The 13,517-nt window shown below is 37.3% G+C and overlaps 1 protein-coding gene across 2 annotated transcripts; it reads right to left on the bottom strand.

Moving 5' to 3' along the window:
• Positions 1–544: 544 nt before the first annotated feature.
• LOC105053516 (syntaxin-22) lies at positions 545–11,012 on the bottom strand. Of its 2 annotated transcripts, XM_073245576.1 has the most exons (8): positions 10,576–11,012; positions 6,694–6,697; positions 5,149–5,242; positions 2,265–2,404; positions 1,843–1,917; positions 1,187–1,344; positions 1,006–1,106; positions 545–923 (listed from the first exon to the last, which is right to left on the bottom strand). In XM_073245576.1, exons 1-8 carry the CDS (start codon positions 10,757–10,759, stop codon positions 858–860), a joined length of 822 nt encoding a protein of 273 aa, XP_073101677.1. In that variant the 5' UTR covers positions 10,760–11,012; the 3' UTR covers positions 545–857. The 2 variants fall into 2 exon arrangements, with proteins under 2 accessions (XP_073101677.1, XP_073101676.1); XM_073245575.1 differs by lacking the exons at positions 6,694–6,697; positions 10,576–11,012 and adding an exon at positions 5,612–5,661.
• Between the last annotated feature and the right edge of the window lie 2,505 nt (positions 11,013–13,517).

Here is a 13,517-nt window from a genome sequence, read left to right as displayed (position 1 = left end):
ACAAACACCAACTAATTTTATGCTAATGGAACATGTCTTCAGAATTACGTTCTTAAGAACTCCATAAAAGAGAACTACAGAGCTCAAAAATCAGATGGTTTTTACTACCAGAAGCTCTAAAGTTTGTCCAATCATACATATTCCTTGGTCATGCTCGTCTTTCTTCTTGAGTTCTCGAAGACGGGAAACTTACCTGACAGGCCCAAGATGATTGTTATGGTTCAATCACCCTCGATGCGAACAGAAATGCTCGAGTAACATGACACTTTCATGCTCAAGTAACATGAGAAATAAACCGCTGAATGATTCAAGGACCGATCACCCGATTTAACACTGTATAATGTGTCAATAAATATACTAACCTGAAACCTACACAATCATGTAACTTCCGCAAGAATTTTGGGTCACCACAGCATTATTCTAATAATAACCATTTTCGAAACACAACGAGTACACATGGAGTTAGGAGTCTGGCTCAGGTGCCAACAACACAATGGAAGCTTCATGAGTGCCGGAAACTTCCTTTCAGCTAGAAAAAGGAACATAATCAAAGAATATTGATTTTATTGACATATACCAAATATGCAAGAGTCAGCTGTTAGTTCCTCGTCCAGACAGTTCCAGGCCCCCACACTTGCACCGACAACATGATAAGGAACCACAAGACAAAGCAACTGAAACAATTTTACATCACCAAAAACCACTGCATTATATATATACCATTTAACATCAACGAGATATCGATATACCACAACCCCTACTAGGCCAAGATTACCACACTGCCTGAGAGCATAACATAATATCTCAGGTAATTTTTGATGGAACCATTGATCAGATGTGACTTCCACTTTCGAAGATCATGCTGCAAGGACTATGATCACAATGAGTAGCACCACCCCAAAGATTACTAAGAGCAAGCATGTCTGATCAAATCAACAACAGCGGGTCAAGAAAAGGGTGCTAAATTATATTAAAACTAGATATATTAGGCGGATTAAGACATACCAGAGATGAATTGGACTTTTGTGTTTTGGATGCTTTGGAAAGTTGAGTCTTTGCCTGTGCGGTTGCTGCCACAGAGTTCTCGATGTTCGAGTCGATATCATCTGACACAGGTGATGAAGAAACATCAGTCAATTAGCAGTAAAGTTACTTTCAGATGGCAATGCTAGGATGTGCAACTTACCAATCATAGCTCCTTGGTCATGAACCAACACAGCAAGGTCTTTGAAAATTTCATTCACCTCGCCGATCTGCTGCTGAATCTCCTGTATGCCTTGTTCTCTCTCCTCAATGATTGCTTCATTGAAGACAATTTCATTGTCCAACTGCAATACCTCTTGCCTACAATGCCACAAAAAAATAAAATTACAATAATGTCTCCAAAACCTGTATAGAATAGTTACATATGCATGTCAGAGAAGAAGCCAATGCATGATGATTTGTATCCGGGAATTAGATGGCAGCCATCTAAAAACTGTAAGTGATCAATAACCAAAAATTCACACACACACAGAGAGAGAGAGGGGGGGGGGGGGGGGGTTGTTGAATTCATAAACATTGATAATTCAAGAAAGAGCAACAATTGAAAATTTTGCTCTCACGCAGCTGGGTTCTCAAAATGCTGGTAACATGCAAGGTCAACTTGAATTTAAAAAGAACTGCAAGAAATTCAAAAGTTGCATGTGCAAGGTGCCGGTGCCAAATAATATCTGGCACAGCATCTAGAAGTGTTTAAATATCAGTACCATGGACGTCTTGTGCCAAGCATGACAATTTCACAAACTCACTCAACTATATGTTTATTATGCATCAAAATATAAAATTGAAAGACTCGCTCACCTCCTGGATTCCACAAGCAGTGCACGCTGTTCGGGTGTTTTATCAGCACTGACATCTACCTCACTAGCCGTATAGCTGCAAACAAAAAAGAAATATATATACTTATATACACACACACACACACACACATATACAGGGTACATCAATGACATCATCAGCAAGGCTCATAGATCATGTGTATCAGGTAATGATAATGTAATAAGCAGGTATTCAGCATTGAAAATAGACAAACTACTATGACAACTACAAGTTACTGATGAGAATTCATGAAAATACATAAAGTTTATGTCAAATAGCTTGATACAACCCAAACACACACACACACACACACACACAAACACACATATAACTGACAATCATAATGATAACATTTTGAGACCACTTATACAAGCTGAGTGAGTATATCAGTCCAATTAATGTACCGTGAAGGAAGAACTACTTGGGGAACAAAAGGGGCATAAGCAGTTTCCCTCTCAGCTGCAAGCCTTTGAGCTTTCTGAAACTCTTTCAGAACTGCTTGGAAATCTTTTGCAAGCTTTGCATCGGCTATCTTTTTGCTTGCCTGCAGTTAGAAACACAGAATCTAAGAATCATAACATTCAAGGTAAAGTCACTACGACATGTAGTTCAATAGTTTGAAAGGCCTTATTAGACTGAAGCAAATATACAATGTGTTTCACCCCTATATATCTGAAAGTTTACGAGCAGCTGCAATCATGTCATACTAATTCAAAAATTTCGCACCCGGACATTACAATCAGTGACCATTGTATCATTTAATTAGCACAAGCTCATGAATTACAAATCAAAAGCACAACTATCACCTAGCTCTTAACTAGGTTTAACAACTAAATGATCAACTAGCACAATTAGCGACCGAAGTTGAGTATAGTTTGTAGATAAACCCTGAATAAGTTCTGAATAAGGGAGTTAATCAGGCAAACAGCAAATTTATATGTGCCTTGAACTGAAATAACTTTAGTGGGTATATAACCACATTACGCTGCCTAAATCTATTCGGCCAGCAGGGGGGTCAAGTAACTCTGTTCAATTCTTGAGAGAGTTTAATTCATCTCGAATTGCCAAAAAATTAACAGCTATTCATTTATTTCAAACTATCCAGCCAAATAACGTTTGCAGCTGTTCCAGTTTATTCACAGTTTCCAACCATACAAAGTTACAGACTTATTCATATAAACAGTATAAAGTCAAATCCAGAAGAATACAGAGAAACAAAACAACTAACTCAGATTTTCCTTATGCACAACCGCAAACACGGCCTAAACAACTTAACAAGATATATTTTTGAAGAATATAACATAAATCCACCAGTACATTGACACTGAATAAGCTTAGACTAGGGCTTTGCTCAAGTATAAGGTGTGACACAAAGTACTTGTTCAAAGGAAAAAGGTGTAATATTTCATTATTCCGTATTATTTATGCCAAAATACAAATGGTAAAGAATATAGTTTTTTAATCGTTTATTATTTTTTTCAGAATGTTCTACTGTACCTGTACTGTTCCCTCCTTTATTCTGCATCCGTATCATAAAGAACTATTATTGTTGTAAAGATTGTTTGTGACAAGAGTTTTCTCATGCGACTCCGTTAACATAAGAAGTGAGTATGCAATCACACTAGATGTGCAAGGCAAGGTTTTCCATACCGTGCCGAACCGGCCGGTACACCCCGTATCATATCGGACCGACGGAGAACCGGCACGATTCGGTCAATAAATTCGGTATACGGATGGTACGAAAAAAAAAGAAAAAGTGGAAAGAGAGAGAGAGGAGGAGAGGGAGAGAGGTGGGAGCTGTCGGAGGCTGACGGTGGCCGACTGCGGCCGCTGGAGGGCTTCCAGCCCGTATCGCCCGATAGGACTTTCAAGAGAGCGAGAAAGAGAGAGCGCGCTCGGAGGGGAGAGAGGGACCTACCAGACGGACGGCGCCTCCATCGCGAGAGCTTCGGTGGCTGGCGAGCCAATGCCGACGGCCTGAGGGCGGTCGAGCGGGCGGAGCCCCCGTCCTCTTCTTCTTTTCGAAACAGACCGTCTGTTTCGATTTTTTATTTTTTTTTTGTTTTAACTTATGATGTCGGCAACTAGGTTGCCGACTTAAAGAATTTTTTTAAAAAAAAATACAAAAATTATGAAGCCGGCAAACTATTTGTCGGCTTCACTTAAAACTAGATTTTTTAAAAAAATTTACGAAACAGGGGCGACGCCCCCGTTTCACGCCCGCGGCGCCGCGCACGTGGACTCCGCCCTCCGACGACCACGGCGGCTAGCCGAAGGCCATCAGGCGGCCCCGCCGGCTCCTTCCCCTCTCTCTTTTTCTTTTTTCCTCTTTCTCTCTCTCTATTTCTCTCTTTCTCTCTTTTTTTCTTCCGATTCGAATCTGCTTGCCTTCGTCGGTTTGGTACGGTACGAAACCGTATTGATCCGTACCGTCGGCTGGCCGATTCGGCCGGCGGTACCAGTTCAGCATACCTTGGTGCAAGGTCATGCTTATGGCACAAGTTTGATGCTTTACTCTGATCAATATGAAAGGCTGCTCCTTTTTCAACCAGTTTGTTAATAAACAATCTCTCCACCTTTAAAAACGAAAAACTTCAATGGTCATACTTTATTCCCCAATAGTGATAGGCTAATTTTAAAAGACTTCATAAGGCCAAACAAAGAACTCTGTCAATACATATGAAGCAAAATCATTAGGAAACCTGGATCACTAAGAAATAGAGCGAAAAGTTCCCAATCATACATTCATTTTGCCGCTTAAAACTGAATACTATTCTCAATTCTGTTGAATGGAGTTTCATACATCTGCGAACTCTTCAAAACTCATTTTCCTCAATCTGATTTAAAGATTTGGTAAGGGGGAAGATAAATCAGGAAGATAAAGATGTATCACAATTTGAGGCCAACCGAGACATTGAGATCACACAAGTTGGTACATTTCTAGTCCAAGTCCAAAATCCAAGGCTACAGGTTTAGGTCAGGCCTGTTCAAGCGAAATTGAAGTGCATCTAAACTACAGCACAACCCATTCAGTCATGACAGGCGTAATCAGCCCTAAAAAACATAGGTCCACAACACAATATTAAAGCCAGTCACGTTAAAGCCAATTTTTTCACATAGAGCCTATTAATTTAGGTAGAGGGTGCAAGATACAATCTGATGAAGCTTTTTGAGTCCTACTTCAATGGAAAGATGAGGAGTTTTGAAACTGTTATAAATTCAAACATACATCCCAAGATGAGATGTATCAATCAAACAGTTCAACAAGAATATGTAATAAACACTCACGCTAACTTCAGCTCGATGATCTGTCTCGCTAGCTTGTTTAAGTTTCGCTGATGTATCTTTCACAAGTTGTCCAATATGTAACCTTGTCTTATGCCTGCCAGCAAATAAATTAATCAAAATAGGTTCATCAAGCAGATGACATTTAAACTTTCTAGATCAGAACAAAACAAGGTGTTAGAAAGGTGCAAATTTTTATGGAAAAGAAAGCATAGGTCTGGAGAAAAGGTGTTGTCCAAGCATTTCTAGTACTCATACAATATATGTTGCACAGCAAAATGAAGCAATGATAAAGGTGAAGCATTAAAACTTGTAAAATTACATAAGCTGAAAAGGAGCTTCATGAAAAACTGAAGACAAGATTTTAAGAAAAAAAGGCCAGAAGATGTGGCATCAGAGAAGTATAATATGGATGTCATGGTACGCATTACCAGTTCAGAAAAAAGAGTAGGTCAGTTGTGCTCACCCCTCAAAAAACAGGGAGATAAATTTTGTCCGCATACTTCTCATACAAAAGTGGATGAAAAATAACCAGAATGCAACTATTTCACATAGCCATGGAATGTTAGCAACAATTGGAACAAATACTAGTAGACTCTTTGAAGAGACATTGATGTTGTAAAATTTTAATATATAAGGATTTGATATCCTACAAATTAGTTTTCAAAAAGAAATGAAAAAGGTTATGCAGAATCGAGATTCTTCAAAATCAAATCTAATGATTAAATTGGAAAAGTATTTAGATTTAGACAATTTTCATGTATTTGTCCATGTCTGTATTTTCCATAATGGGTGATTAAGATGGAACTTCAGAAACAATGAACATACAATTAAACATCAATAAAAACTGGTGACACTTAGGGGCATCAAGAAAAAGAAATGCTTTCACCTTGATTGTCTCCTCACAACTTCCTTCAAAAGTGTAACTGCAGACAATTCAACATCACTCAAATGTTAACCCACCTCCTATGTTACATGAACTAAAGTTCGTGCGTCAAATAAGGGCGTGTGTCCAAGCATCGGATCCTTTCTACTACCCAAGAATTTAACAATGTGTCTAAGTACATAACAATGTCCATGTTTAAGTGTTGGGTGCAGGTACCCTAAGCTAAAATCAAAAGGTCAAAGTAACATAGGCCATATCTAGAAATACTTGTCTTAAAGGCAAATTGAAACAACAAGAAAAAAAAAAAATAAAACCATAAAGGTATATAAAAAGTTCTAAAGACCGAAAACAGCAAAGATAGGGAAGTAGAAAAGAAAGAGAGTATAACCAGACAATAGGTTCTCATAAAGGATCACATTCTCGAGACTGAAGCAGCTAGCCTGCCACACATACATGCTGTCTCATGAATCTCCATAAGCTATCAATGTCAAAAGCAATTAGACAAAAGATCCAAATAACTCACATTATCTAGTTTCCTCAATATAACACCTGAAAAAGTATACTGATTAACTTGAGATTTCTCATTAAATGTCGGAATGCTGGGCACTTGGCTTAAATGCTACTCCTCAAAAATCCCCACGCAACAGGTAGTAATACTCAACAACTCTGAACAACTCCAAAGAGTCCATTCAGAATGATAACACAGCAAATAACAACACACTGTGATGTCCTTAACAAGACTAAGGGCAAACCTAGAATAAGCTTTAGATTTTAAAGATCAATTTAACCTCTCTTATTCAAGTTTGTCATTTCGACACCTATTAAAACTTTTAGAACTTGACTCGAAATAGATTATCATTCAAGTATTCAACATATAAGCATATGGAATGGATCAAGTTGAGCCCTGAGCTAAGTTACAACACCAGAGGGCAAAAATCTATTTATCATGATATAGCTGTACGGTAGATGCAAGCAGTCCGAGCACATGATCAAGCCAAGAAGGGTTTCAAAAGTTGATTTTAGCTAATTAAGACAAAATTATGTTTGACATGGCCCAGACTTGAACCATATATAAACCAAATGCCTGCATCAGAGCTAATGATCCAAGCATACCTGCATCAGGTTAAATACATGGTTCTGAATTGACAACTATGACACCATATAATCACTATAATGGTGTTGAAACACCTCAATTGCAGCATAAATATATATAACAGATGTTATATATGTGTTATGACTATTAAAGGCTATTATCTGCACATGTACCAAAAAAGGCTGTTACGTGCACCATATCATTTTCGAGATATTAAATATTTTATATCTTGAAAAATTAAATTTAAGATATAAAATATTCATAATATTATTATTTTTCTGAGGCATGTTATTCTCATTTTTAATATGGTCATTGTCACACAACAATAATATAGGTCAAAAAAATGGAGTTTCTAATTAATCAGCCTTACCAATAATTTGATGACATTATATCCATCTATAAGAGTTATATGCTACCTACATAATGTTAGAGGTTGGTTAATAAAGAGAATCTAGGCACAAAAGATAATAATTGGGTGCATGAAAATTTTGAGTTGCTAGTAGAGCAAAACTATGAAGGACGATTTCAGAAATAACTAAAAGAGAAAACTAGAATAAGTGTATAAGTTCCACAAACCATGAGCAATTTATTATAAATAGAATATACCAAGTGCAATGAATCTAAAAAGGCTTCCCTAGGAGCATAGACAATTCATTATAATAATCCATGGTAGCATTCTCATGTGCAATGAGTCTAGAAGGCCTTCTTAAGAGCACAGATTTTGATCAACGGTTGGGACCCTGAAATAACATAGAAATTTTGCAAAAGGACTAGGGATACCTTAAACTACTAGAAAGGCAGATCATATTAAAAACTGAATCACGCTGGCAGACCATTAACAGTTAATAGGTGGGACAAGCTTGTTTTTTTTAGTTATTGTTATTGCTTATTCAAATATAATTGTGCAGTGGAAATACCTACAAACACTTGGAAACTTTTCTTCCCATGAAGTTAGAACATGGTTGGAAAAGAAAACCATCCCACAGCATTCCATCACGTTCACTTTTTCACAAAACTATGATATAAGTTACAGAAAGAACAATAATGCAATATCAGAATATTAAGACCTGACCAGAAACACTGTCTTTTAGCACGAACAGCAATCTAGAAAGTGGTGGGTGCAAGTGGATTCCTGGTTGAGCCTAATTTAATAAGAAATGATGCAGATGACGAAATCATATGATAAGTTGAATTTTGGGTATGTTGAGATGAAACTTGGTTGAGATCCTTTCCTACTTTCTGAAGGACTGGAACATTAGATCAATTGTAAACTAGTGTAAGAGAATTAAGAACCCATGGTTATGGATACAACATAAGATTCAAAAATTGATGCAACTGATGCTTCTTGAGAATTTTAACTAGTGATGATATAAAAGAAGCATCTAATGTCCCATCTCTCACTAGGTCTTCGAGATAATTTTCCAATTTCATCATACCAACTCAATGTAACCTAACATAATTAGAGGACATACTCAAATGCAGGTTTATGAGTTATCTAGTTCCAAGAAATTTATAGACATTTGGGACATAATGTCCACTTTACATGGTTTATCCATTGGCTAGAAAAGAAAGAGTCTGATGTTTCATAAAATTAAAACAGGGACTTCACTGTGGTTCGGGTCCCCTCACAACCACTTCGTGTCTATACATGAAAACTATGTTGATAGGACTGCAATCAAGCAATTTGATGAACTAGATCCGATCAAGCTCAGGTTGAAATTCTTTTTGAGCCAGAAGTTCAGGCTTGGTGCATTTGTCATTTGATTAAAGCCTAATTAAAGCTTAACTTTGAACCAAACATAAGCCAATTTATATCAGCGTGATAAAGTTAAATTGAGCTGAAATCAATAAGAGTCAAACTTAGATCAAGCTTTGTGATTCAAACAAAGTAAATCCACATCATTCAATTAGTTTTCATCAATTCCTTATTCCTTAGCGAAACTAAAGGTGAAGGATCAGCTGTTGAATTAGATATGACATTGATTATATACTAGTTTACATGTCTGTTCTAATCTATCAAAACTATCTCGAGTCTTATCAAGCAGAGCCTAAGTGAGCCGAGTTTATTTCCGGCTGGGCTTGAAATTAATTTCAAGCTTACAAAGTGGGTCCAAAATTGACTGAATTATATTTAAATCCAGCCTATTTTGAGCTTACTTCAAACCAAGCTCGAGCTGCTTACATCAATTGACAGTGTTATGGGTGCTGATCTTCATTTATTTTCCTCAATTCTATTATTATTTTAGGTGCCCAACTTTGTTTTCTTTTTGACCTTTGGCCATCACAATTCATGTCTCCTTTAAGCTAAGGTTTTTGCTTGTATATACTGTTACTCTTATGTTAGAATTCTTGTTATTATTGCGGAACTAAGCAAAAAGTTATGGTTATCATATTACAAATGTTTAAAGACTTCTTACATGCTAAGCCAAATGCATGGGGACTGACTGTACCAAAAAAGTGACCCAGTGCACATGAGAATCCCACCATTGCAAGGCCTAAAGAGGGTAGATGTATGCAGCTTTACCTCCACATGTGGAGAGGCTATTTTTGCATTTTGAATCTGTAACCTCCAAGTCCAATGGAGCAACCTCCCATTGAACCAAGGCTCACACTCATAGGGACCAAGTATACCAAAAATCTAAAAAATTGAAACCAAAGCGTACCATCTAAGCTATAAGTCCTCAAATCTACAGCAGGCCTCAAGTTCTCATCAACAGTTTACTAGCTTTCTCTGGACATTTTGTGCTCTCTACTACTTCCAATACCTTAACCATGACATCACTTTCCACCCTTTCATAACTATGTCCATCAAAGTTAGCAAATAGTCCGTTTTTAAACTCTCATATTGTCACCAAGAGAGATGTCTATATTCATAATGAAGACCAAGCCCATCACTACAGCCTTTCCTTGATATAAACGCCAAGACACCAACTAAAACTCTCAGTTTAACATAAAAAAGGAAATGAGAAAAAAACAATAATAACGTTTTTGACTCTACAATGGAAGATAAGTGTATGCATTTTTTCCTCAATATTATGGTTATCCAATTATGAGTTCTGTTACCCTTAAGCAATCTACAGTCCCATCCCATGAGATAAATGAATCTAGCTTTTAACTAATGCAAGCTAGAACGTTTGTGCAAATACATCGTAATCGATAATTTTCCAGATGAATATCTTACAGTTGTATCATCATCACTAAAAGATCACTAACATTGAGGATCCAGCAGAAGCCAAAAAAAAAAAAAATCTATCAATCCCAAATCTTGATTCAAGAAAGCTGAAAATCAAATAGGCAACGATAGACATTACGATGACAACAAACAAACAGGATGTTTTCTGGATCAAAATACGAGGCATATAAATCCTAGAAACCAATCTAGGTCAAAAACAATACAAAGCCAAAAAAAGAAAAAAAGCTAATTAAGTAAAGTGACGATGATCCTCACAGCTTCTCGCGAGCTCGGGGGTGTCCTTGGGGGTGCCGAGGGTGTTGACGAGGCGCTGGAAGGTGGCGACTGCGGTGGTGATCTGAAAGACCCCGGCGGTCACCGCTTGCGTCGGGTCCTGCCTCCCGTTCACCAGATCCCTCCGCCCCGCCAGCGGCCGCCCCGCTTCCACATCCTCGAAGCTCATCGTCTCTCGCTCCTTCCTCAAATCCTCCTCCAAAGACGAAGAAGAAGAAGAAGAAGAAGAAGAAAATCGACACAAACCCTAACCCTAACAAAACCAAATCGAGGAGGGGCGGCCTTGACGGAAGGAGACGATGAGGGAATTTTAGGGGGCGACGGGACCGAGATTTACTTTCGAAATTAAAGAGAAGGATTTTTTAAATTTTTCTTAACTTTTATTTATACACGCTCGCTGGAAAGGGAGAGGAATCGGCGGAGGAAAGGAAGAGGCCAGCAAATATCGAGAGGAGGTCCCAGAAAAGGAAACCCACTTGACGGGGTCGCTGATGGGCCCACCTATCTGACGGTCCATAACGGTGTTCTCTGACCCGGTAACTTTCCCGATCAGCTGTCGAGATACATTCAGAGTACAGCCCGAGAGCAAATTATAATCGTACAGCTAGTACGTGGGGCCCAAGTGAATTACGTGCGTCGGAATCGCTCCCCGACGACGACGCTTCTGGAAGGATTGGCGTGAAAGGCTTATATTGATCGGACGGTGCAGGATCCAACAAATTAATTCTTACGTGATCAACGTCGATTGGAGCTTCGCACGTTTTGCATGGAGCCTTGCCGGCACGGGTGGCGTTTATCGGATTTTTTGACACGAGAAATATAAATTTCTGGATACGTATAATATATGGATGAAGTATGGCCCATGAGCAGAGACAGACAAGGGTTTTAAGGTGAGACACCAACAAAATATAGCTACAGAAAAATGATTGATTTGCATAATGATAATTGAATGATTTATGTTATTTTATAATGCACGAAGGAGCCACCATATGGGAATTATTGTGCTTGCTGAATTTTTAGGATTTATTTGGCATCATTGTTCCTTATATATTTCTATTTTACCATAAATTAATGAAATAGTGCATAGAGATCGCATCTCATTTTATCAAAAAAAACTTATGTTACTGGCTTTTATTTACTTGATTTTTTGAAAGCAATAAACTTCTTTTTATAAAAATATTAAAACTTAAAAGTTTAAGAGATAACTTTAAAAAATAAACAGTTGTCGCTATGCAATTATGTCCAGTTCATTTAGTTGAGGCTAGGCTGGCAAGATATTGCCTTTTCCAGAGGATTGAGGAAAATCCAAACAGGTAACCACCAGAAACAAAATTGAAGGCGCCATATTCTGCACCTTCTTTGGATCCCTAATAGGTTCAAAGAAAATCCAAAAAGGAAAAAAAAAATAATAATAAAAGAAAGAAAAAGGGATAGCAAATCTTCCAACACTTATATTGCTTATGCTGGCATTCATAATTTCAACTAATCAAAAAAAGCTACCAACTTTGAGGGGAATTGGAAACAAAATCAAAGATATGCCCAACTCTCTTCTAGTTATCTGACTTTTCATCTGGGTTCCAATGTTCTTTCCTATTTCTCTTCCATTTTGTAGTTTCTTCTATCTATTTTAATAACAACTGGATGGCTCCTTTTAGCCTCCCTTATCAAAAAAGGAACCTCAACACGGGTCATTGTGGTAGGCCATTCTCTTTTGCTTACAAGCGACATACAACAATATTTGCTTTTCCAAGAATTTATAGTGTTGAGAAACTTTAGTTCTTGTAATATAGAACCTAAAATTTTGCAATGTAGAACCTAAAAGATTGATTATGCTATGGCAAGCTCTCTTAAATAAGTCATAGGGAGTGCTGTGACTGGTGGTGAAGGAATTAAAAAACATCTATCAAGGTAGGCTGACGGTGAAGAGATTTAGAATATCAACATTTAGCTGTGAAAACTATAATGAAAAGGAGGAAAAAAAAGAGAATCCATGCCCCTTTGGGACCAGAAGCTTGTTGTCGACAAAACTTAGAGATCAAGCAGCTAAAAATAACAGTACTGCTATAAGTTAAGCTGATGCCAAAACTAAGAAGGAAAAGAGGGAAAAAAAAAAAAGAAAAGAAGCTAAGGCATTGTTGAGATTGAGATTTGAGTCCATGTCCTTTTGGATCAGAACCAAAATTTTCTCAATTGCCAAAATTGAAAAGGAAACGAGGAAAAGATTTTTTTTTTTTTTAAACACCAGATTTGCTCAATTGCCAAAATTGAAATGGAAAGGAGCAAAAGATTTTTTTTAAAAAAGAAAAGAAAAAAAAGGGGTGCCCTGTTAGATTAGAGCCTTATTATCCCTTGTTGTAGAAAACTAGAGCAAAAATGCTTGGAGATCAAGCAACTAAAAATTTAACAATGCCTAAGGTATGTTAACTCTGAAGAAATTTAATTATCACCCCTTAGCTACCAAAACTAAAAAGCAAAAGAGAGAAGAAAAAAAAGAAAAAGCTAGATGCTACTTTGCATCACATTCATTTTTTTCGATTTTTAAAAAAGATTGGTATGGTTAATTAAATATATTTGGTATAGTTAATTATTTTAGAAACAAAAAAAAATAGTGATGGAGGCGGATATGATGGCAAAGTGACAAAAATAATGAGGTGTTGATCATGTTGGTGGTGAGAACAACGATGATATAGGAAAAGGTATTGACAATATTAATAGTGGACATCAATGATAAGATAGAGGTGGTAGTAATGGTGATGGTGGTGTGGGAGGTGGTGGCATTGATGATGGCGGACAGAAGTGTTGGCTATATAGTGGAGACATCGATAATGGCAATGATACTATATTAATAACTACAATATATGATGATGGTGGAGGCGTGGCAATATAATAGAGGCAGTAATGATGATGACAGTTGTATGGTAAAGATA

This window comes from Elaeis guineensis, chromosome 11 (assembly GCF_000442705.2).
Source record: "Elaeis guineensis isolate ETL-2024a chromosome 11, EG11, whole genome shotgun sequence".
In the NCBI taxonomy this organism is placed as follows: Eukaryota; Viridiplantae; Streptophyta; class Magnoliopsida; order Arecales; family Arecaceae; genus Elaeis; species Elaeis guineensis.
Note: the sequence above shows the minus strand (reverse complement) of the source record. Positions and strands in the feature narration are given on the sequence as shown.

Excerpts from the sequence above, each read along its gene's own strand:
- LOC105053516 (XM_073245576.1), bottom strand. The coding sequence starts at position 10,759 with ATGAGCTTCGAGGATGTGGAAGCGGGGCGGCCGCTGGCGGGGCGGAGG. Across the intron at positions 1,918-2,264 it reads CAAGTAGTTCTTCCTTCACG|CTATACGGCTAGTGAGGTAG; the intron begins GTACATTAATTG and ends TTTTGTTTGCAG. Across the intron at positions 924-1,005 it reads AAAAGTCCAATTCATCTCTG|ACATGCTTGCTCTTAGTAAT; the intron begins GTATGTCTTAAT and ends TGATTTGATCAG.